Source organism: Sturnira hondurensis, unplaced genomic scaffold, assembly GCF_014824575.4.
Source record: "Sturnira hondurensis isolate 20B ecotype Veracruz unplaced genomic scaffold, ASM1482457v3 Scaffold0006413, whole genome shotgun sequence".
Lineage (NCBI taxonomy): Eukaryota > Metazoa > Chordata > Mammalia > Chiroptera > Phyllostomidae > Sturnira > Sturnira hondurensis.
In genome coordinates this window covers 43,315,266-43,340,595 of record NW_028079044.1, presented here as the reverse complement: position 1 = coordinate 43,340,595, position 25,330 = coordinate 43,315,266, and the positions used below count along the sequence as shown (strand labels likewise).

At 47.0% G+C, this 25,330-nt stretch overlaps 1 protein-coding gene across 1 annotated transcript in view; it reads right to left on the bottom strand.

Annotated features, from left to right (window-relative positions):
- Window positions 1–25,330, bottom strand: part of FER1L6 (fer-1 like family member 6) — a 104,516-nt gene that overhangs the window by 26,618 nt on the left and 52,568 nt on the right. The window contains exons 21-32 of the mRNA XM_037048486.1: window positions 23,686–23,820; window positions 20,651–20,800; window positions 13,074–13,184; window positions 12,662–12,823; window positions 11,344–11,524; window positions 10,164–10,381; window positions 8,563–8,685; window positions 7,054–7,093; window positions 5,762–5,877; window positions 4,601–4,732; window positions 3,540–3,665; window positions 183–310 (exon numbers count right to left, since the gene is read on the bottom strand). Coding sequence (XP_036904381.1) covers window positions 183–310; window positions 3,540–3,665; window positions 4,601–4,732; window positions 5,762–5,877; window positions 7,054–7,093; window positions 8,563–8,685; window positions 10,164–10,381; window positions 11,344–11,524; window positions 12,662–12,823; window positions 13,074–13,184; window positions 20,651–20,800; window positions 23,686–23,820 — 1,622 coding nt within the window. The remainder of the gene's footprint in view (window positions 1–182; window positions 311–3,539; window positions 3,666–4,600; window positions 4,733–5,761; window positions 5,878–7,053; window positions 7,094–8,562; window positions 8,686–10,163; window positions 10,382–11,343; window positions 11,525–12,661; window positions 12,824–13,073; window positions 13,185–20,650; window positions 20,801–23,685; window positions 23,821–25,330) is intronic.

Sequence of the window (25,330 nt, the reverse complement as noted above, 5' to 3'; positions counted from 1 at the left end):
AAAGAATTGGGTCTTTCTCTGCAATGTTAGGCTCGACTGGCTGTTATCACAAGCAGAGGTCAGCACTGAACCCCCACCGCCATTTACTCAGGCGCACGCACGTGAACAATGTAGTGCCCCCCTAGAAACACAGCGGGAACAAGAGGAGAGGACAAGGCAACACCACCCAGATGGCCACTGACCTTCCAAATACTGGGTTCAGCTGCTTGGGGATATATTTGTCCCGGTCTTTGATTTCCGTTTTGCCAAGCTTGACCACAATGTAGGGATCCGATTTGCCATCCGGATCAGCGGGGCTGAGATTGAATGCCTGGGAAGAAGAGAGGAGAGCCCCATGGCTCCGTGCTTCTCAACACTGGCTGCACCCTGGGCTCGCCTGGGAATCTTAAAAAAATATGCCTGAGTTCCATCCTCAGGTATTCTGATGTAATTGGCCCTGGGCTTTGGGATTTTTAGAAGTGCCCTTGATGATTCAGAGTATACAGCCAAGGTTAAAAACCACTGCAGTAACCTCCCGATTTTGCTGTTAAAAGAAGAGTAATCAGTTTTGCCAAAGTCCACTTTCTCTGGAGTTGTCTCCCCACAGGAACATGGCACTTGGCACAGAGAAAGGAGGAATATGCTGGACCGGGAGGCAGAAGACACGAATCTGAGTTCTGGTTCTAAGTGCTCTGATTTCTCTGTAAAATCATGGATGAAGCAATCCCACAGCCCCCACCCCCACCCACTGCAAGGCTCCTCACAGAAGAAATGGGCTCTGAATTCCTGACCTCTCGGTGTGCATTTAGCACGGACTCGTTAAGACTGACACCAGACAAGCTGGGCAATAAACCATCACAAGAAAACACTTTCTTAAGAGAAGGCTGGGGTAGGATAGGAAGTCAGGGAGGAATGATACTGAAAACATGGAGAAACGCTGTCAACATGAGAGCTGAGTGAGAAACAACCCCACATTCAGCACACACGGCTACATTTCCAAGGACGTCCATTAGCACGTTGTTTAATAGCCACATTTGTAGACAAGCTACTTGTCAATTACTTCAGGGGAAATGTCATCCAGAAGAGTCCCCTCCCTATTTACCCTCATCACATCACCCAGTTTTAATCCTCCACACAGCAGTTATCTCTGACATTCATCTTATCTACCTGTTCCTTTGTTTATACACAAAATATTCTTAACATCACACCACCTCCGGCTAGTGTGTGGTCTCCGGGAGAGCAAGGGTACTGTCTGTCTTGTTCATTATATTATCTCCAGGACCTCGGCTACGGTCTTAATATTTGTTGAATGAATGAATAATTGGATGCTAATGTTAACTCAGGAAGACACTAAGTAGCTAATAAGAAGAATGAGGAAGACCTGTATGTACTGACGTGGGAAAGTCTCCAAGTTATATTACTAGCTAAGAAAAGAAAATAGAAAATCGATATGTAACGTATCAAGCAGGACTCTATTAAATAAACACCAGGGGGGAGTCGTGGGCAGGTAGAAATAGATATAGATTTATTTGCATATACATAAAAAGTAAGTTATTTCTGGGGGTGGAATTGTAGAGGTGGAAAGATTTTTCTTTCTTTATATAGCTTTTAAATAGCATTATTTTTTTACTTTTGGTGTTTTATTAAATTAAGGTTTCAAATTAACTTATTATGTACTTAATTGATTACATCTTAGTGTGAGAGAGTAAACCACACAATCGCTATTACTAGAAATGCCATGGACTAAAAACAGCACGGACTGTCTACAACCGTAGTAACTGTATCCTACACCCTGCAACCCAGGGCCACCGCTCCCCGACTCTTCATTTCTTCGAGTCCTGCTTGTCCTCAAGTTCCAGCCCAAGCTCTCCCTCCTCCACGCTGCTTCCTGAGCAAGAACCTGGTCTGCCTTCCTGGCCTTTGTCAAAAGGGTACTGGACAGAGAAAAGTGTGCCGTGGACGTTTGCTGGATGAATCCATAAATAATGATGCTTCCCCAATCTGTGTGGTCCCAACACTTTCTCCCTTTCTCACACTGCTTGTGCGCTCTCTTTCTGGCTCCCCCAGACTCTGCCCCATGACCCCATAGCTACGCAGGGTTTTTGGTAGAGGGAGAAAAGGTGTGGGGCATTATGTTTAGAAAATGCTCTTGAAGATTCAACAGTTATGTAGACTTCTTTGCTTCTGGATTTTCAGAGCCTTAAATGTTCTAATGAGCTCCGTGAACCTCGGGGGTTGGTGGAGGGAAAAAATATCATATGCACCATTCTCAAATGTATTCATCCACATGGTCTGTTTTTTAAGAAATATGTATTAATCATTTCACCCAAGACACTTCCCAAGACATGAGTGACCTCCTGAACAAAATTTAGAAAAGGTTGGCCTACACTATCCTGTGGGTGGCTGTTTAGAAAGACTGCCCAGCATAGCCAGTGGTTCCTGGCAAGTACGTCCAGTCTCAACATCCCTAGTGAGTAGAACACACTGGGCAGGTGGTGGGCATGGCAATGATGTTGGAACATGAGCATGGTATGATGGGGGGGGAAGATATTTACTTCTCCCTCAGCATTAAAGACCTTGACTTATGTTTCATTTATGTATTCAAAAAGAGGGTGCAGGCAATGTACGTGAAGAGTTAATATGAAATAAGACTACCGCAATCAAATAGGATTATGAAAATCAACTCCAAGTTCAGGAGATGAAAACAAATACATGAACCATAAAGGTTCAGCAGACAATTGCTTTGATTAAGAATCAGATTTGGCCTTGAGCTTCCTGGCAATCGGGGCCTGAAGTTTCACAATTAAAGTGTAACTGCTTTCGTATTCAGGAGGGCAGAAAAGATTTTTTCAGAAACACATTCAAGATGAAATTGCTGCCTGCCACAGTGCCAAGGCCCAGTCACAGCGTGGGGCGGGGGGCGGGGGTGGGGGGTAGTGCAGTTTTCACAGTGGCAGCTGCCCTGCTTGTCTTTCTACCAGTCTGGCCTGTGAGCTCCCTGTTTCTGGGCTATCTGGTTTTCTTCCCAGTTAGCAGGCAAACCCAGAGAGCAAATAAAGCTACACACAGAAATCCTGCAAAGCCAGCAAGAAATGTCCAGGTCACCAACCAAGCTTCATATGCCTTGTTGTTGGCTGAACTGTGACCTCGCAAAAATTCCTGTGTGGAAGCTCTAACCCCCAGTGGGGCAGCATTTGGAGACAGAGCATTTAGGGAGGTAATTAAGGTTAAAGGGTATTAGGAGTGGTGCCCTAATCCATTAAGACTAGTGGCCTTATAAGGAGATGAAGTGACACCAGAACCCTCTCTCTCTCCCCCTGTCCCCTGGTGTGCATATATAGGCAAGGCCATGTGTGGACACGGCATGAAGTGGCCACCTATAAGCCGGGGAGAGAGGCTTCCCTAGAAGCTGACCCTGATGGCACCTTGATCATGGACTCCCAGCCCCCAGAGCTGTGAGAATATGAATGTCAGTTGTTGAAGTTACCCAGCCCGCAGCGTTTCGCTAGGCAGCCCGAGCAGACGAAGACAGCCCCTCAGAGTAAATAAGGATAGCTCACCGCCACAATGTACACCCGGATCAGCACTTTGACCGGGTGGTTGGGTGGAATCCCTTGCTGGATTCTCAGCTGTCCTCTGTCCTCCGTGCTGGAATCCTCGGGGCTTTTGTAAATGCAGAAAGAGCCCTGGAACCACAAAGCATGGCCCATTGAAATGAGATGGTCCGCGGTCCCACCAAACACCATCAAGGGCACAACACTGGGAAACCGCGCACTGCCGGGGGCCCAGCAGGACCTGGGTTGGCATTCATTCCCCGTGCCCTCGGGGGGTCCCCGGGCGATTTATGTGAGCTGCTTGCTTCTGAGCTTCTTCGGGGCCCGTCAGTGAATCAGTCGGTGTTGGCACAGCAACACCTCCCCACAGGGCTGTTGTGTGAGGAACCTGAATAGGAGCGTCAGATGGGACACTGAGTGCCTTGGACATGCGGGTGCTGAGCTCATGCTTTCTCCTGTTATCTCATTCAGTCCTGACCGCAGTATTTTGATTTTCAGAGGCTGTAACCAGGGCTCAGAGAGGTCAAGTACTACTGCTCAAGATCATGAAGCTAGAGTAATTCGTATTATAACGAGGCTCAAAATCTACATCAGCCAACGGCAACACCCATGCTATTTCTGACACACAACACTGCATATAAAGGGCCCAGCGTGCAGTAGGCTCTTTAAGTGTCAGCTACTGCTTTGTAATGCTGACACTGTAACTCTGCTAGGTGAAGGGTTAGTATTACTTGGTTAGTTTGATCACCCACCTGGTAGATTTGCATAATTTATACATTTGGTAGGTCAGGGATGGGAAGAGCGAAGTAAATTCTACGGATTCTTTTATGTAACAACTCTCTCTCCAAATGTTTCACTAGACTGAGTTCCAACCCACTTCACCGGCCATGAACCATATCTCTCAAAACACTGGGGCTGGGTCTTGTGAGGTTCTAGAAAGGATCTGGTATAAAGGTGTAGGATTTTCCTTATACTGGTTCCCTATCACAATCCCATTAATAGAATTCAGTCATACCTGACATCTTTGGAGAGGAAAACCAGATAAGAGAGTCAACTCTGGAACTTGCCTTAAACTTTCCTATGACTCGGTCTCCATCAAGGCCATGGTCGTCTTCCGTAGACTTCCCTCTAAAGAGCTCAAAGGTTTTCACCCAGTCTTCAAAATTATTAAATTCACTCTCGAGGTCGCCATCATATATCTTTAGAGAAAAGGGAGATGTGTATGTTCAGACAAAGGAAAAAAGGACCAGGACTGATTAAGAAATGCCAAGCTTCTCCCAAGCCACACTTTGTACACACCCCTTGGAAAAAGCTAGAGGCTGTTGTTAATTTATCTTTAGCAAAATAAGAAATATGGTGACACAGCATTCCAGAATCTAAATCTCTCTCTAAAATTTATAACACCTCCTTTTTAATAAACTCTGAAATTCCCAAAAGTATAGCTAAACCAAAAATTTTTAAATATAATATAAAAATAGGAATATGACAAACATTTTAAGAGCTCATTGATGTCATTGGTTTTTGGATATAGACTATGATATTTTGAGGATGATCAAATCAATATATGTTCATTAGGCATCTAATTATTAACATATATAAAGTGATAAAATATGTTTTTATTATAATACATATAGACATGAGTTTTCCAAGTGGGAAATTGTATATGCACTTTAGAAATGCAAAATTGAATTGAGTTTTAGGATTGGTAATGTAATTAAATCACTTATTCAAATTTTCTATCAAAATTACTTACCTAAATTTGTTACCTCCATACATAATTTTCATACTCCCAGTTTTCATATCCATCCATATGCCTCTAGCTAATAGCCTCTGGCTAATGTTAAAATCGGTCAGATGGAACTGACTTTAGTTCGAGTTAAAAACCCTGCTATCCTGAGGGTGTACACATGCGCACGGCGATGTTAAGCTCCACGAGGTGAGCCAAGGGGAACTCGTACACTGTCAATTACCTCGTACACTGTCAATTAGCCCACTGTCTGGGCTAACCAATGTACGTTATGCCCCTTTTTAATATGAAGACATAGAAAATAAAAATTTAGGAAGCTCCACTGCCTTAGCTTACGTGCTTGTTAAACTTTCTATCTCTGCACCAATGATAATAATGAAGTCAGTGCAGACGAAGGAGCTGCTAGGACTGACTAAAGCACCAACAAGCCCCTTCCGAGCTTCCCACCCCACCCAAGGGGGTGGTGGCTGTGTCCACACACCTTCAAGACAGCCAGGTTGGGGAGTTCATCTTCTCTGACTTTCTTCTTGAGCAATTTGTCTTTCTTCTTCTTCGGGCCTTCTTCTACATTCACTACTACGTCATCTGGTTTTGCCTCTGCGGATATGTAGTGGAAACCGTTAGACTTCTCATGGATGTTGAGATGAGAAGAAACAAAGTCAAGCTCCCTCTTTCCTTTGGCTCTGGCATGGGTCATGACACTTCCTTCCAAAAAGAAATATAACATTTTGCTGTAGGACTTTTATAGCGCACTGCAGAACTGGAAGAAATGCCTCTCCCATAGGAACACAATGCCAACAGGTCCCCTGGGGCCAGTTTTGCTGACCTGTCCTGGTACATGTAAGAATTCCTTAAACAAGGCACAGAGACGGGGAAATAATTTGCCCAGACACCCAACTAGCAAAGAACTGACTTCGACACTTTGAGTTCCATTCCCTCTCAGATCTGTTTAGGAACTGGATGTTCACCTAGTTTAATTACCTGAGACTCACATATGTTAAGGGTCTCGCACAAAGTTAGAGAGATTACTCAGCAATTTTTTAGGAGCAGGCTCTAGAAATAAACTGCCTGAGGAGGACTTCTAGCTCTGTGATTTTCTAGCTGTGTAAACTTGGGCAAGTTACTCAGTCTCTCTGGATGTGGGTGGGTCACCACCTGCAAAATGAAGGTAGTGTTCTTTATGTCATGAGATGGCCTTCGGATGAAATACGCTACTTAGGACTGGTCTGAGGAACTGAGCCTGCCTCCGGTTTTCTTGCACCCACCCGTGTCACTTGAAACTAGCCACTTGGTGTTATTGTTGTTTTTAGGCCAAGACCTTCTGTTGGCTTGATTTGAATTGGTGGTCGTTTCTGATCCCAGGCTTCTTTCATTTGATTTCTGCCAAACCAAATTCATCCAATCCTTGTACACTGAGTTTTGGAAGCTAAATCCAGGTCACCCCTATTAAAGTTTATCAGGTTGGCTTTGGCCTGTCATCCCAACTCACTTCTATTTTTACTCTGCTCTTTCTACATTAAGACTGTCAATGTAGGGGCATGAGCCAAAGGGTTGATTTCATCACTGAACTGGATTCAGGAGACCTGAGATCTGGTCCAAGTACAGCTGAAATCAGCAACATGACCTTTTTAAAGTGCTGGCATCTTCCGGACATTGGTTCCACCCCTGGGAAACAAGGGAAGCTCTCACGGACTTCGCATGGCTTCCATTTTATAATTCTCTCATGCAAATGGCCTTCTTCAATGTTCTAATGTCCCCAGAACAGCTACTTACCTGTATTGCCTTTTTTCTCTTTGGGATTTCCCTCCTTTTCCTTTGAGAAAAGACAGACACAAGATTATCGACACTGTCATGTCTCATTCACTAATGCTAATTGCTAAGAGTTCTAATTCAGTTATGTCAGCCCTCTGCATTCTCATAGATGTCATTTTTTTAAATCCTCACCTGAGGATATTTTCTCATTGCTTTTAGAGAAAAGAAGAAGAGAGAGAGAAACATTGATCAGTTGTCTCCCATACTTGTCTGGACCAAGGATTGAAACTACAACCTAGGTACATGCCCTGACCAGGCTCAAATCCTCAACCTGTCAGTTACAGGATGACACTCCAACCAGCTGAGCCACTCCAACCAACTGAGCCAGCCACAGCAGAGATGCCACTTTAAGGGTATTTAAACAGTCCCTAAGTCGGCCCCCTAATGAAGGCTCACTGTAAACACCTGAGATCCAAGGGCAGTGAGAGGCCCTGCCCTAGAGGAAGGTGCCCACGCACCCAAGGAAAGTGCCACCAAGCTGTAGACTTCCTTGTCTTTGTGTGCAGCCTTCTCTCTCCTGCTAGAAAATCAACCCCTGTTCCTACTGGTTTTCCACTTCCCTGGAGCATCACTTCAGGCTGATCACCTCAGTCTGCAGCTCTGAGTTTTGCCTGCTGGTATGTTGGCTTGTTGGGTTGGCCCAGGGACTGGGGAGGTGAGCAGAGAAAGAAGAAAGGCCTGAGCACTCCCCCAGAACGGTGTGTCCATTGTCCATTGCAACAAAAAGAGAGAGTTTGAGTAAGGGACTAATATTTGATTTGTTTATTTAACTATACATCAATCTTCATGGATAGTCCTAAATAAATAAACCATGGTCTTTCTAAACTCAAGAATCAGAAGACTTTCTATCCAATTGCATATAGAGATAGCTGACTAAGTTTCCTTTCCTTTCTTACTCAGGAATGAGACGTCTTACCAAATTCAGCTGAGCTTTGGTCAAACCTCCAGACCCACTCCCCACTGATTCTTCAGCTTTATCACTAGATCCCGTCCATTTTCCATGCTACTGTGCTAGCAACACACTGATTATTCCCACTCGCTAAGGCCAGGACCTCTGCCTTTACTTGGATAACTTCCCATGTGCACGTAGAATCCTGCTGGAGACCTGGAGCCGTCTGAGCTGGCTATCTCTAGGCGGACCTGAAGGCCCCATCACTGATGCCCACCTGTGCAGAGACCCCATTCTCCTCCCTGGACCCCCCTGAGTCTGACTGCTGGGCAGATTCTCTAGATGCCATACTGGACTGAACGTCCTTCCAGCATTTACAACAGAGCTGGTGTCTCCAACCAGAAGGTGGGGTGCAGCAAGTCTAGACCCCTGGTCCTTCCGGGCTTTGAACCCTCCTACAGTCAACAGAGTCGCACCTGAGTAGAGCCTACCTATAGTGGAATTTAAAAGAGGGGAAGGGTGGTAACAGAGACAACTTTCTTATCGAGCTCCTTGACTATGATGGCCAAGGGCATTTCTACCTTCTGTGCTTTCTTCAGGGAAGCATAGTATTTGGACCACCAGTCGATGACATTTTCAGCAGATTCATCTGCTATGGTCCTCTTTCTCCTTTTGGTAGACCTCCGGCAAGATTTCCCGGCATCCTGGCAAAAGATGAGGGTGGACTGTTAGTAAGACCCCATGGATGCGTGTGGATCTGCTGGTGGTTGACTGGTTTCCCAAAAACAGAACACACAGGTGAACCCTGGGGGGCAGATGGAAGTGCTGGCAGGTTTTGTGGTTGCAGCTCTCTGTACCACTTCAGTAAATGAAAGTTTAATAATCTGTTCATTCATTTGTTTATTCAGCAAACATTTCTTGAACAGGTGTAAGATACTGTGCCTGACTTTGGGGGTGTAATGGGAATGAGACATAATCCCCACATTTGGGAAGCTTAGAATTCAGCAGGGGAGATGGGCTTATGATATAATAGTAGACGGGGCATTTGCTTCAGACAGACCTGCGTTATGAGTCATTAAGCAAACTGTAGATTTGGGACAATAATCCTTGCTTACTTCACTGTTGTGAGAGTTAAGTGACAGAATGTGGACAATTCTCCTCTAGCATCATTTCTAAGTTAAATGGGTGCAAAGAAATGATACCTACGACCTGCATGAAGGGAGTAGGAGAGACAGTAACGTGTTTGGCACAAAGGCCATGTTTGTTGGAGAAGAGAGTTGCCCTCTTGGCAGAGACTGTCCATGCAAGACGTGTCATGCACCCAGTATCTATTCACTCAGATGCATCTGGGGCTCCACTTATGAACGTGCCGGGCACTCTATCAAAGGCAGGGAATACAGAAAGGCTTGAAAAAAACTACCTTCCCCTTAATGGAGCTCACAGTTTTATGGTAGCAACAAACACTTAAACTAAGAAGTCTAACATAAAATGGCCAGTGCCATGCTGGTGGGAGGAGGAGGACCCCTTGAGGGGCACATGGAGTCCGGATGAGATGGGAGCAACCTGAGCAAACATCCATTAATCTATGTTACTCTGCTTTGTATTTCAGCCTTTGCCATTTGCTGGGCAAACAATCTCTTAGGACTTTCTTCAAACTGCCTTCTTCTTCAAGTAAATTGATGTGCCATGATAGGGTACTTAAATTTATGACATGGGAAGATAAATCACATCCTTGGCTTATGGTTCTCTGTGTTCGTGCCCATCTCCCCTTCCAGCATCTCAGCGAACTGGGGAGAAGTCTCACTCCCCTTCAGAATCCAGAAAACACATCTTTTTGTTCCATATAACCTTGAACAAAGTAGGTTCTAAATGTCTGTGGATTAGGCCTAGATGTGGAAACCATTGTCTTTTCAAGCTAATACATTGAGAAAAGTTTCTGTTCAGTTAGATATTACTGTCCCGTTTGACCGGCACTTTAAGTTCTTATACATTGACTTATCTGATTCTATCAACCATGTTGCAAAGTGGGTGTCAACATCCCCATTTTACAGGTGAGGAAACTGATACTTAGAAACGTGAAGTTGCTTGCCCGTGTTTGCACAGCTGGTAGGTAGGAAGATTAGAGCCTCCAGTACAAACTCTTAATGAGCCTTGTAAGCATGAAGAGGGATTGTATTCTGACCTTAGCTCCCCCGTCCTTTGGCGGCTCCTGGGCTGCAGGTGTGTGTTCGGACTCCAGCACAGGGGACGAGTCAGGGACGTTCACCAGGCCGGCCTGCTGAACCTGGGCAGAGTCGGGCACCACCGTGGCCGGTGGCTCTACATCCACATAAATGTGGTCTGTTGGGGGCTCCTGGGAGGAGCTGAGGGGCCCAGAGGGCTCAGTGGCTACCAGCAGATCTAAAATGAGCAAAATGAAAGCACAGCTGGTCAGGCAACAGGGCTCTAGTACAGGCAGGTCATTCCAGGGACCCAAGACTGGAGATCAGACAGTCCTGGATGCAAATACGGCAAGTTCCCAGTATCCCTGAACCTCATTTTCCTTCTTCATAAAATGACAGTGAAAATACCCAGGTCACTGTGGTCATAAATGAGATCAGGATGTAAGGCATTAGCTGCTTAATAGGTACTCAATAAATGGTTGTACTCATTATTGATCCTCAGAGTAATTTGAATGAACGGAGGCCATTTATCACAGCATTGTTTGTGGAAGTGGGGAGTTGAAGGCAGCCTAGGGGTCTAATATGAGGGAAAAGGAAAAGCAAAGTGGAGCAGAAGCAGCAGGCAGTGGTAACAAGCTAATATACATGGAAAAACACGGATAGATGTTAAAACATGGCTTTGACGAAAAGAGGAGGAAGCCAAATGAAGGTTATAGCACCGTGTTGTAAGTGTAAATTACATGGGTTTACATTGCACAAGAACGGGTGGTGCAGCACCTACAATGGGGAGGGGACTGGGCGTGAGGGCAGGGGATACAGCACGGGAAGGGGGTGGATATAGTGAGAAACTTTGAACTGACCAATGATAATGGTACAACATCAACTGAGAAGTGCAGTGAACTCAATTCAGTGCACCCAAGATAGAAAGTGGACCAAAAGCAAACAGCATCAAGCCAAGAAAAGTGTCAGGGAGTAGAGGGAGGAGGGAGTGCGAGTAATACTCAAGGAAGACTTCTCGGAGGAGGTGACTCTGAGGTCATTCTTAAAGTAAGAATCTGACAACTAAAGAAGTAGAGGTGGGACTGGAGGAGTAAATTCTTCAGAAAAATCCAGCTCATTGGGGGTGGCTGCACCTTTGTGTGGGTCCCCCAGCAGACAGCTTTCAGTCTGCAGCCCCAGAACCTGGGAGGAGCATCCTACCTTGCCCAACTGGGGTTCCATTGACCTGTGAGGGGAGGGCGAGGGGCTCCCTGGATTTCCACAAGAACTGCTTCAAGCAGTTGACGGTGTAGGTGCCCACCAGGGTGCTCCTCCCGAAAGCTCTCCAGTCCACCACGCAGATGCTCAGGGGCGGGTGCAGCAGCTCGTTCTCGGGCAGCTCCTGCGAGGGGAGAGGCCAGAAGGAAGTGGAGGCTCCGCCTGGGCCTGGCCTGGCTGCCAGTGCCCTGCTGACCTGTCTCGGGGGAGGACCAAAGTCAGCCGGACACACCTCCTCCCACTGTCCCTGCCTTGTCATTCTGTTCTAGGCCGCTCTTGCAGCTTGCGAGAAGTCTGGAGCATTGCCTCCCCGAGCCAAGGAGAAATTAGCCAAAACGTGGAGAGTGGCACGAACAGTTCATCCTAGCTTTGCGTTGCAAAAACCACGCACTTCCAAATGGCAGCTGTTGTTAATCACCTGATTTTGTCATCATTCACCAGGAGAACTCTCATCTCAAACAGGTGTTTACCCAGGCCCAGGACCTAATGGGGAGCCATTTAAAATGGAGCTGAGGGTGAGGGGCTCGTGCCCTGCCGCTTGCTTCCCCAGGGGCCCCCGGAGCTCAGCAAAGCTTGAGGTGAAATGTTTGCACACACAATGCACTTTCTTTAATTCCAGTCTGCTGATTTAGCATATGCGTCTGTTGGCACTGACTGCATTGTAGGAAGCAAACTCCACCATTTGCTCCCAATCAGAGCACAGAAAAGGATGTTGAAATATTGAAACAAAGGCACAGATGCCAAAGAAAATTGCTTCAGAAGCATAAATTCACATGTAAACTATTGCCATTTTATGCACAAATAATTTTTTTTAGTCTAACCACTAAAATGAGTCTTGTGAGGGTGTCTTCTAGGCCAGCGGTTCTCAAACTTTAGAATGTATTGAAGGGCTTGTTAAGCCAGAGCTGTCCTAACTGGAGACCAGCCCCCCACAGTTTGTGACTCAGAAGGTGTGGGGTAGGGCCTGGGAATTTGCATTTCCCAAAGGTCCCAGGTGATGCTGATGGTGATGAATGAACTGGGGCTTCACTGGGAACCGCTCTTCACCTGACTTGGTTTACTGGGAGATGGAGCCTGGACCCTTTCAAAAGCAAACCGAACAGCAGCAAAAGTCTGTTTTATCTCAATCTGAACTTCCAGCTTTTCTCTCAGTTAGACTGCTCTTCCTTGCAGGTAGTGGACACCCCGAAACTCCACAACACCTCCCCCAGCCAAGTCGATCTGTAGGGCACCGGCCGGTGGGAAAAGGAGCTGCCCGCACCACTTCGAAAGCGTCGGCCTGGATGCTGAAGTTTGGGTTGTTCTTGTAGCTTTGGATCACACAGGACTTGACTCCTCGTCCCCCACACTCGATGAGAACCTGGGGACGGTCCACTGAGAGCAGCTGCACCTTCTTCATTTCCCGGACGCCCCAGAAGAGAACCTGAGGAGAGGACCAGCAGAGCTGTCACTCAAAGTCCCCAGGAGGAGCCAGCGTGCAAGTCCGCGTGCCGCCTGAGAACTCCAGTGTGTTCCTCCAGGAAAGGCCTGTGCAGTAACTCAAGGGCCCTGTCCGATCAACCGTGTTTCTATCCCACCCCACCGTTCCCCTCATACAATGTGTGACCCTATTGCAGGGCACCACTGCCCTTCAGTCCCCGAAGTCAGCTGAATCCCTCCCTGCGCCGGCGTACCTCCACTCGGTATTTACTCAGCACTGGCCGAATGCTGGCAGGAACCGGGTAGATCTGGGCGACATCTGGCGGCTCAGTGGGAGGGAGCCCTTGCAGCCCAGACGAAGGGACCTACCACAAAGAACAGGTGCGCGTTAGACGGCCTGGGGCAGGCAGGGAAGGCCAACAGCGCCCGCACCCTATCCGCAAGACAGTGGTCACACACCCAGCCCCCCAACCCTCCCCCGACCTGGCAACTATAGATTTGTTCCCTGTGTCTGCGAGTCTGCTTCTGTTTTGTTTGTTCATTTATCTTGTTTTTATAGATTCCATTTATAAGTGAAATCACATGGTGTTTTTCTTGCTCTGAAGGGATTAAGAAGTACAAAGTGGCGGTTTTAAGAACAGTCTCCGGGAAGTAAAGTACAGCATAGGGAATAAAGTCACTAACATTATAATAACTATGTGTGGTGCCAGGTGGGATCCCACCAGGTGGGGGGAATCACATCCTAAGTTATATAAACGTGTAACTCCTATGTAGTATGCCTGAAATTAATGTAATATTGTCTGTCGACTAATTGAAAAATAAAAAATGACCCATGAATAGAAGGTATGTATAGGCTGACAGATTTCATTTTGGTAGAAAGACAGTCTCCTAATGGAAATACCCTAATTCCCTGCTGTAGTTCAAATGCAGACAGGCTGGACAACAATCTAGGCAGCAGACACTGCACCCTGGAATCAGGAGGTATCCGTGGGGACGGCGAGAAGGACATGCATGTCTTGGGTGTAGCTGGGCTTGGTAGCTGATGGAAAGTGGACAGTGGGGGAAAGAGGATGTTTCTGGGACTGTCCCACCCCAGTGAGACACATGTGACTCTGAGTTGCTTTATTCCCCCTCGTTCACCTGTTATTGCCATCAGCCAAATTATGCAATTGATTAAAATCCTTTCCTTCACAAAAAAAGTCATTATTTTAACAAAGCCAATGTTTCCAGCTTAAAATGCAACTGAGATGATGCATTTTGCCACGCTGAATTATTTATGAATTGACAAGGGTCTTCATTCACAAAAGTAACCCTCACCTAGTGAGCACTTAACGATGTACCGCAGAGTAGATAGGTTAAGAGAGAGGGGAGGAAAAAAAAAGACAGATAGATCCTCACAACCTGATAAAACAGCATCAGAACTCCAGCCAGGGACTAGGAGGGGCCTCTGATTAGAGCTGACCCTCTGAGACTTAACTATTCCTCATTTTGCACTGCTACCAGAGATTCCTGCTTAATCAGATAGAAACCACATCTTAATCAGTGAAACAGAAAATGAAGCCTTTTGAAGACAGACCTCCAAGGATGGAAAGATGCTATTTTCTGTGCATTTAGAGTTCACCAAGGAGTGGGAAAACAATCACGCGTTATCAGACTCTCACACGCATGACTCAGAGAGTCTACTAAGGACAGGGTCTCTCTTAACCGTGCAGGCCACCCACACCGCCTCCAGGACCTGGCTCCACACGTCCGTCTTTCAGGAACCTGTCCCTGATTTGAGCCCGGCCACTGTCCTTGGCACATAGTGTGTCCTCTCTGGAAGCTTAGTGCAGAAATGCATACTGAGCCTGGCCCCCAGGCTCTGCTATGTGACTCTGCATGAGTCCTTTTCCCTCTCTGGGCCCCAGATACTGGGCCAGATGATTCCTCAAGCCCCTTGGCATGTGTCAAGCATTGCTCTGGAGAAGGAGGTTCTTCGCCTCGCCTGCCTCGCTGACTCTGCTGGGAGGAAGCGTTTGTTTACTTTACTTCAGTCTCCAAGCCCCTCAAGCAATGCTTGCATCCTGCAGGCCCTTGATACATGCTTATTGGCTGACTGACACATTCGCTCCACAGGTCTGCAGAAGCCTAATTGCTGCTCAGCAAAACCCGCAGAGCCCAAACAGGGCACTGTTTCTTTTCCACGGACATAGTCTAGTTGGCAGCGGCAGGTGCGGTCAATTTAATTATAAGAAAGCTCGGAGGAAGCAGGCAGCAGACACTGCGAATGGCAAACAGGCTCACGACAGTGAAGCTGCAGAATGAGCCAGACCAGACAGAACAGCTGGGGGATGCGGAGGAGGCACGGCCCACGCTGCCTGGTGGGAAGGACCTGAGCGAGGCTCGGGCTCAGAACATCTGGGATGGAGGCCCAGGCCGGCGCCTGCCACGTGTTTGGTTGTTTGCTCATCCTGGCCCTGCTGGAACGCCAGCCTGGGGGACACCCTGACAAAGTTTTGTTTCGTGAGGGCCCGAAAGATGCCCAGAGTGTTCAGCACAGGCCTCGAAGGAGTTCACTACATGGTGGAGATTCAGTGACTTTGCCCCCGGTCTAAGATGAAAGGTTTTTCACAGGGAAATGAGTCAGCTGCTGGCATACGAAACTACGTGGTGTGTAGTTACTCAGTGCACGGGGCCTGGGGAAGATAAGCAACTGTTATGAAGGCAGAAGGTAAGACTCAGGGGTGCACAGGATAAATTGCCCCAAAGCCAGGTTGCTCTAATATGCCAGGAAAGACAAAATACCGGGGCCTCAATCGAGGTCCAGCTGCAGGGCCAGAATAGGACCTAGGGTGCAAAATTTAAGGAACTGCCACTCTCAGGGTCATGCATGAGAAGCCTGCACACAGCTGACCTTGCCATACACAGAATTAAATAGAAAATGAGGCGATGTGCTGTCAGACAGAAGAAAACACTTAATTTGGCTGAGGTGAGGGTGGGGAAAGCTTCCTGGAGGAGGCATCTCTCGTTCTGAACTTTGATGATGATGTTTTTCCTAAGGAAGTAAATGCAGCATGGGGGTTGGGGCGGGCAGAGATATTCCCCGAATGGGGTAACGGCCCGACTAAAAGCACAGGAGCACATCTGGGTGGTCAGGTTCCGGGGACTTGGAGCAGCCCGGCAGAAAGGGGCCATCGTGTGTATAGAGCAGCAAGATGAAATGGGAGCAGAAAAAGCAGCTTGAAGACAGATTTTGGGAGAGTTTAAACGCCAACCTATGGAAATTTGGCATTCTCCTCTGGGCCAGATCTCTCTTTTCATGAGCTATGAAGAGTTATGCAAAACATACACACACACATATACACACACACAGTTTCATGGTCAAAAACCTTTGGAAAAGGTCAGATCTTCTCAGAGTCTTCACCGTGGTAAAGGGCATTTCCAGTCCCCAGGAGGGATATGCTATGAAGCAGTTCTCGAGTTTTCTTTTTGCTTATTTGGAGGGACTGTACTAGACTTCAGGGAATTTTTNCATTCTCCTCTGGGCCAGATCTCTCTTTTCATGAGCTATGAAGAGTTATGCAAAACATACACACACACATACACACACACACACACACACACAGTTTCATGGTCAAAAACCTTTGGAAAAGGTCAGATCTTCTCAGAGTCTTCACCATGGTAAAGGGCATTTCCAGTCTCCAGGAGGGATATATTATGAAGCAGTTCCCGAATTTCCTTTTTGCTTATTTGGAGGGACTGTACTAGACTCGGGGAATTTTTTTGGAGGTAATAAGAAGCAGGGAGCCATGGATGATTTTTGAAGGAGAGAGTGGTATGGTGCAACTTGTGTTCTGGGAGGACCGTGGAGGGTGAAGTGAACAAGAAAAGGGTAGGAAGCCGAAATACCAGGAAGGAGGCCAATGCAACACTGGCGAGGAGAAGCGGAGTCGGGGAGGACAGGAAGGATGGAAGCCGTCTCAGCACGGGCTGGGCCTGGCTGTGGATAGAGACACAGAGTGAAGAATTAAAGCTGAGTCTGAGCTTTCAGGGTGGAGATTCAGAAGGAACAGTGGGGTCCGAGCCTGGACTGGGATAACAGGGTGCGGGGGAGGCAGCCAGCTTGGGCAGGGAAGGGAAATAGACACGCTGGATGCAGTCTGGGGCACGGAAAAACCAACGTACTGAACCCTTCCTCCCAGACAGGGGATTGTCTCAGGAAAGGAGATGGAGAGGCTAGGTGAGCCATCGCAGGTGGAAAGTGAGAGCAGCTGGGGGCGAGGGGAGGCATTTTCCAGCTCCGGGCTCTCAGCATGTACGAGAGCCACATGCGAAGGCAGCTGTGCTGATGATTAAATGACGTTGTGAACAAGTAATGAAATGAGAAGTCCTAATGGAACCCTAATGAATTTTATCTCTTGGGTGGCTTGCCTCTGACAATGCTTCCTCTATTAACTCAGCTGTCAGGAAGCCCAGCGTGGAGGAAGTGAGGGGCGAGGAGAGACCGACCCTGGTGTGGACAGAGCCCAGCCCTCGGAGGGCCTGTAGGGAGCAAGCAGCAGGGCCAGCCCCTCGCTGACAGGTTAGGGGACCCACACCCAGCGCTTCAGGGAGCTTCGTGTAATGACAAGAGTGGTGGGCTGAATCCAATTCAGTTAACCTTGAGCCTCAGCTTTTCAGCTTCCTTTTTTAAAGATTAAATTCACTGGGGTAACATTGGTTAATAACATTACATAATTTTCAGGTATTCAAGATATAATTTGATGCAAGTACTCTATTGCCTGCTTCCCACCGAAGTCTAGTTTCCTTCTTTTTCATAGAACTACCATATCTTATAGGACTCCCATATGGCCTGGCAATCCCTCTTTTGAGTATTTCCCTAAAATTATAAAAACACCTATTTGTGAAGATATACATCCCTCTATGTTCACTGCAGCTTTATTCACAATAGCCAAGATGTGAAACAACCCGTGTCCTTGACAGTTGATTGGAGAAAGGGGATGTGGTACATATGCACCATGGAATACCACTCAGCCATAAAAACATGGAATATTGCCATCTGCAACGACATGGATGGATCTTGAGAGTGTCATCCTAAGTGAAGTCAGTCGGATGGAAAAGGATAAGAATTGAGTGATTTCATTCATGTGTGGAATATTAAAAAAAGGAACAAACTAACAACGAGCCCCAGCTTCCCGACGTGTAAAATGGGAGCCCTGACGAGACTCAGCTTCCCACGCCAGCCACCCCTCCGCCACTTCCGCCACCTGGACTGCAGCACCCAGTAAATGTCGTCATTAGATATAGGTTCATTTGAATGAATGAAACTTTCACATTGCCAAAGAAAACAGGTGCCTCTTGCCATGAATGGAGAGTAACTTTAAAAATGAAAACAAAACATGTTTTTGGAATATGTAACATAAAGCATTCCTTAAACTTTCTTCTCACTGTATTTTTAAAATTTTTTTTTAATTTTTTTATTTATTTATCTTTAGAGGGGAAGGAGAGAGGGAGAGAAACATCAATGTATGGTTGCCTTTTGTGTGTCCCCTGCTGGGAGTTGGCCTGCANGAGGAGAGACCGACCCTGGTGTGGACAGAGCCCAGCCCTCGGAGGGCCTGTAGGGAGCAAGCAGCAGGGCCAGCCCCTCGCTGACAGGTTAGGGGACCCACACCCAGCGCTTCAGGGAGCTTCGTGTAATGACAAGAGTGGTGGGCTGAATCCAATTCAGTTAACCTTGAGCCTCAGCTTTTCAGCTTCCTTTTTTAAAGATTAAATTCACTGGGGTAACATTGGTTAATAACATTACATAATTTTCAGGTATTCAAGATATAATTTGATGCAAGTACTCTATTGCCTGCTTCCCACCGAAGTCTAGTTTCCTTCTTTTTCATAGAACTACCATATCTTATAGGACTCCCATATGGCCTGGCAATCCCTCTTTTGAGTATTTCCCTAAAATTATAAAAACACCTATTTGTGAAGATATACATCCCTCTATGTTCACTGCAGCTTTATTCACAATAGCCAAGATGTGAAAACAACCCGTGTCCTTGACAGATGATTGGAGAAAGGGGATGTGGTGCATATGCACCATGGAATACCACTCAGCCATAAAAACATGGAATATTGCCATCTGCAACGACGTGGATGGATCTTGAGAGTGTCATCCTAAGTGAAGTCAGTCGGACGGAAAAGGACAAGAACCGAGTGATTTCACTCATGTGTGGAATATTAAAAAAAAGGAACAAACTAACAACGAGCCTCAGCTTCCCGACGTGTAAAATGGGAGCCCTGACGAGACTCAGCTTCCCACGCCAACCACCCCTCCGCCACTTCTGCCACCTGGACTGTAGCACCCAGTAAATGTCGTCGTTAGATATAGGTTCGTTTGAATGAATGAAACTTTCACATTGCCAAAGAAAACAGGTACCTCTTGCCATGAATGGAGAGTAACTTTAAAAATGAAAACAAAGCATGTTTTTGGAATACGTAACATAAACCATTCCTTAAACTTTCTTTTCACTGTATTTTTAAAATTTTTTATTTGTTGATTTTAGAGAGAGCAGACATGAGACAGAAAAAAATATTGATTTGTTATTGCACTTATTTATGCTTTCGTTGGTCGATTCTTGCATGTGCCCTGACGGGGGATCAAACCTGCAACCTTGATGTATCAGGATGATGCTCTAACCAACTGAGCTACCCAGCCAGGGCTCTTTTCACTCTATTTTGCCTTAATGGCCCATTTCATAATGATATTACTACTAGTAAAACAGGCAGTATTTACTGAGTGCTCACTTCATGCCGGTGACTTCCGGTACACTACCATCCCCACTTCGCAGGTGAAATGCAAGGGGGTTAAGAATCTCACCCAAGTCACACTCTAAGAAGTCATGGAAATGGGCTCTGAACCCTGCCATCCCTCATCACTTTCACTCTTACCTATGCTCTGTGTGTTAGGAATGCTTGTCTTCTAGTTTCTCTGCTAAGCGAGACGTTTTTAGAAATTGGGATTTCTGAAGAACAGGCCTCCCCACAGAGGGACTGGTCTAGCCCAAAGGTGAAGTGCCACCTGCTCTCAGAGAATAAAATGGTCAGGGAGAGAGCGCTCTCTGACAGAGACCCACCCCGTCACTTCTCTTCAAGGTCTTCTGTATGACCCACTGGGTCCTTTGCTGGACAGCCAGACTTGAGAGTCTGGGCTTCCCTCCCCAAGTTTCCCGCCTTTGCTTTCTGAAAAAGTCTTTTAAGATGTGTGTTTATAAATCACCCTACATCTGGTGGGACAGATCAAGAGCCCTTGTCTTTGGAACACTGTGTAACATAGTGTAAGGAGCCAAGATCTTTAAAGGTCTAAGTTCAACTCTCAGCCCAATCACCAGCTAGCTGCATGATCAGGTAAGCCAGTCAATTGCATTAATCCTCAGTTTACTCTCTGTAGAATGGGAATCATAACACCTAGCTCAACAGGGCTGAGGGAGGTCTAGTGTGATGAGAGGTACACAAGGCAGCAAACACAACACCAGGCATAAGGTAAGTCCCCAAAATATTTGCTCCCTTCCTCTTTGCTATCCTCTCTTGGTCTGTCGGAAGCTGAAGGACTTGAACGAGCATCGTTGGCTAAACCCATAAGGATATTTCATCCTGGGATTCTAACTTGTATCACAGGGGTTGTGGAAATAGCCTGTGTTCTTCAGTGGCACCTCCCAGATCCCCAGAGGGAGACACAGGCCAGCAGGGAGGGGCCAGGCACAGTCTCACCGGAGTGCACTTCCAGTGAGGCTGCGTCTCTGGCCAGGTAGACCAGTTAGACGATGGCCAGGGCAGCTGTCATTTCTGTTTCACTTACCTGTAATAGCTCGAACACAGCCAGGAGGTCCCCTCCAGGGAGGCTCCCACAAAAGACGGGGTGATAGCTCAGCTTGGGTGCCTCATAGTCCTGGTCCGCCAGCTTCACCACCGGAGCAGCCACGGTGGCGCCCAAATATTCTGGCTTTCCCTAAGGCAGAAAAGAAATGAATGTTTGACCCTGATGGCCACCTGCCTGGTTCTGGCCTGCACCAGGACAACTTTGTAAATAACCTTCACGAAACTGTCAGCCTCAGTGTCTCCCTCTTGCTGCTTTCCTCTCACCCCTTTCCAAAACTTGGGCTCCCAGGAAAAACTCTGAGAGGATCATCTTAGGGACTTCCGGGCCCAAGACTATCTTAGGGATTCTCTCTCTCCTCAGCAGATAGAGCTCAGCAGATTAAAGTTAAAATAATCATCTAGGGTAGACTTCCAGGGGAAAAGGAGAGAAGAGGTGGCAGGGCACAGGCCAAAGGCTCTCCGCCGCAGGAAACCATTGTGGTCGGAATGTGAGCTTTGGAGTCTGGCAACCCTATAGCCTTGGGCATCTACTCAACCTCTTTTGAGTCTTATACCTTCAAAGGGGTTAAAACTACTACCTATTAATAAGGCCACGGAGGTTGATAAAGTGACGTATGTGCTTTGCATAGTGACTGATATACAATGAGCGCTCAACACATGGTATGAGGACAATGATCATAACGATGACGATGGTGATGATGACAAAGGTCAGCATGTTTAAGTGACAGAACAATTCTACCTTATTTTTCTGAGGAGTAAAAGAGAGTGTTAAAATATTTTATATGTATGGATGGATGTGGTCCCTAAATTTAAGAACTATTAGATGGCATCGCCCCCTGCCTCTTCCCCACACCTGCTCCCAGGAGCACGGCTCCACGGGCCCCAGGAGCTGCATGTGGCTAGGGCGTGGGCTGCTTTGCTTGCTGTTTATCTCAGGAACTCCTAGAATGTAAGCCCCACACAGGTGGTGTTGCCTGCTTTATTCACCGCCTCGCCCCCTGGCACAGAGCAGGTACTCATTACATATTTATTGAGTGAAAGCTGTTGAATTAATGATGTTTGAAGTCCAAGAACAGCACCCACACTCCCTCTGGCTGAGGCTGGGTTTCAGCAGTTGCTCAGCTTCACTGCCTTTGGACTCAGGAGCCATCCCTTGCATTCCTGGCTGTAGAAGGAAGCTTGGGTGAGTTGGAAATGAGGTTTCCTTTGGTCACACTTGGAAACAAAGCTGCCTGCTGCTACCCCCAGTAGGGTCAGACCCGTTCCCAGCCTGGGTACAGGCAGAGCTGTGCCGTGTACTCATTTTGTCCATGATCCAGCTGGGAATGGTTGAAATTACCCCTGGAGACAAAAGAGTCAACATAAACCCAAAAAAGAAATTTGCCAAAAATAAACTCATTTCCTACACAGCCAGCAGACCCTGATGACGAATGAGGGAGGGCACAAGGCACTACGGAAAGAGAGAAAGCTCTAGACTGAAACCACGTGTCTGGCAGAGTCAGAACCCTGGAATCTGACCGTCACCGCAGGGTTGTGGGCCCAGTGGAGCTAAGGTTTGTATGCACCTGTCCAGGAAGAGAGCACAAAGCATTCACACTTTTTTCTCTCTCCTACATTTCCTTTTCTGCTTGATGTGAGAATGTGAGCTTGCCATCTGTGAAGGTTTTGGCGTGGGGTGGGGCCTGTGGTCTGGGAACAGAGACCCAGCAGGAGTCTGAAAGGCAAAGCAGAACTAAGGGAAATCCGTGGAGCCAGTTGGTTTAGGGGGAGCTTTCAAAGATGTTTCAAAGATGTTGTTATGGTTTTCAAGTAAAAAATACTCAGTATTAGAGCCACGTTACCAGGAACAAAATTGAAAAGGTGCTTATTTTATGGCTGTTTCGACAGAACATCTATACTACGTGCCCAAGAATAGAACTCACGTTGCATAAATACATACATCTAGCTCCAACTTACAGCTGGTGGAACGGCACCCGGAGTCGGGGAGACACAGAGAGAGAGGCAGAGACGGGAAGAATGACATGTGTCTCTAAGGAGATACACCCACACCCAAATGTGCAGCAAAGAGTGGACACAGGAGCCTCTGCCTCCAGCTGGTTGTGACCTTGAACAAGGCATTTGACCTTTCTGGGTCTCTGTTTTCTTCTCTAGGAAGCAAGAGGGAGATTTGTGCTCCCCAGGGTGCCTACTCTCCTCCTGCAATTTTCCCATCCTAATTTCCTCCTGACCTTGGGTCAAGGTCAGAGCTGCCAGGATGCTGTGAGGTGAGCAGATGAGGGAGCATAGGAAAGACTTTTTGGAAAACTGTCCCACTTAATACACTTGTGCTTCTGCAGCTTTCCGAGGGGGTAGATAGAGGCATCAGAGAAAATAAATAAATGTTTGCCTTTCATTTTAGACTTCTTAACGTAAAAAAACACATTTGATTTGTAATTAGCAAAAAATAAATCTCCAGTAAGCTTCTCAATCTATTTAACACTTCGGAAACAGATTTCTCCAGAGAGAAAGAGGTTAACATCACAACAGAAATGGGATAGAGACTAAAATGTTTCAGGATTCAGAAGCCACAACCCAGAACAAAACAACTCAGTTACAAAGGCTGAATAGGTGACAATAGCCTTCCGGTTCCTTCCAGCCAGGCAAAATCAGTAAATGCCTCCTTGTTTTCAAAAGGCATGGGCATTTTCACTACGCAGAAATAGGACAGGGAACTGGCTGGGGGCTGGGCACAAGCTGGGGATGCTTTATAAAGTACCTTTTCCTGAAGCTGTGTGTGTCAATGGGAGCTCTGTGACCCAGATCCCATTTTAATTGCAGTCTAAATGGAACCCTAGGTGAAAAACCCTTTAGTGAACGAAGCAAATGTTCATCGCCAATTTCCCTGGTTCAGTAACGCATCGCATCGTTTCCACGGGCCAGCATGGCCGCCAGGCACATCCGGACCCCGAGCATTAACGGGCTGTTTAAATGAAGTAAGTTAGCAAGGCACAGGTGGCACTGTCCTGGGACACTCACCACCGCGTCACTGTCATACAGCTCCACCACCACCAACGGTGGGGACTCCGCCAGCTCCCTGTGGTCTCCGTGCAGCACCAAGTCACTGAACAGCAGCATCTGGTTCCAGGTTGGGGAGAGAGTCTGGGAAATGACCTGGAAGGTGGGGCCGAAAGAAAAGCAACAGACCATTCAGTTGGGGGGAGGGCTCCTGAGATGCATTCAACAGTTACTTAGGAAGAGCAGAGACAGCATGTCCTCGTCATCACTGCTCACTCGTTCAACATTCAAGGGGCAATGTAGACTGGTGTACTGCTACGTACTAGATACTAGTGGATGAAAAGATTCCTCGCCCTGCAGACACTTACCCAGGTAGAGCCCCTCCAATGTTTAATGCCATTTGTGCATGTATCATTTCAACTCAATCCTCACACTAGCGCGCTGTGATGATAAGACCCTACCCTTCATTGAGCACTTACTATATGCTGGCGGTTGCACTTTACATGCCCTGTTGCATGCAAACTTCACAATTTTGGGAGGTGTGTATAGCTGTCTATTCACATTTTACATCAGGAAACCGAGGCTCATGTGTCCAGAGCCAGCAAGTAGCAGCACTGAGATTCAACCAGGATCTCTGGTACCAAAGCCCAGGCTGCTAACTCCTTCATCCCACCAAGTAGATGCTAATGTTATCTCTATCTTATGGAGGGGCAAACTGAGGGTGGGGGCTATCTGGTGATTCTCCACTTGTGAGCAGATACAATTTTGTCATCAAATACTCTGAAGTGGGATTTAAATCTAATATTCCTTTTACAGAATTCTATTGTGTTGTGGCTATTTATTTGACTGCATTGAAGAAACCAGCACCTTCAAAACAATCCTTACCATTTTGCATGGCATCATTCTTTCTACCTTAGCAAACTGTGGTCTTGGTAGTTGGCTGTACCCATCACTCAAGATGGAGAAGCCAAAGGACAAATAAGGACCACAACCTGCATATGTGGTCCAGAACCAGGAGCAGCTCACCTAGAAGTGGCTCACAGCCCCCCTGCCGGGCCTTTCAAGTGGTACCTTCAGAAGGGGGGTTGTAGTCGGGTTTGCATCCTCCACTCTGTTCAGTTGGATGTTCAGGAACACACGAGCTTCAGAGAGCTAAGGAAGGGCTAAGACGGTTCTACAAATGGCTGGATTCTGCACCCAGACAGAAACTGCCCCCTAGTCATGCGAGGCCACTCCTGGGAAGAGGCTACAGCTGTATCTTCCTTTTTTCCAGGCTGCCTGAGCAAGTGGGTGATTTCACAGTGAACACGGCAGAGTGACTGCTGGGTCCTGGGGAATTTCCACACCACCTCTGAACGGCACCTTTGCTTCTCATCATTCACTCCAGGAGGGATCAGAGAGAGATCTGGCCTGGATTAACTACCCAGCTTCCAAAGCCCAGGTAAAATGGTCACCTTAGAATTTTACATCAAATGCATCTCTAGACACAGCATGAATCATTGGCACCTTGGTCACGAAGGGGTTTTTCATTGCCCTTCTTTATCTGAGTCATAAATAGAGTGTGCATTTCACAATTTCCTTCTTTTGTTGTTTTTCTGCTCATGGGATATTTTATGCCTCAAACACAGTAACATTTGTGACATAACCTTTCAGACAAAAATCTTAA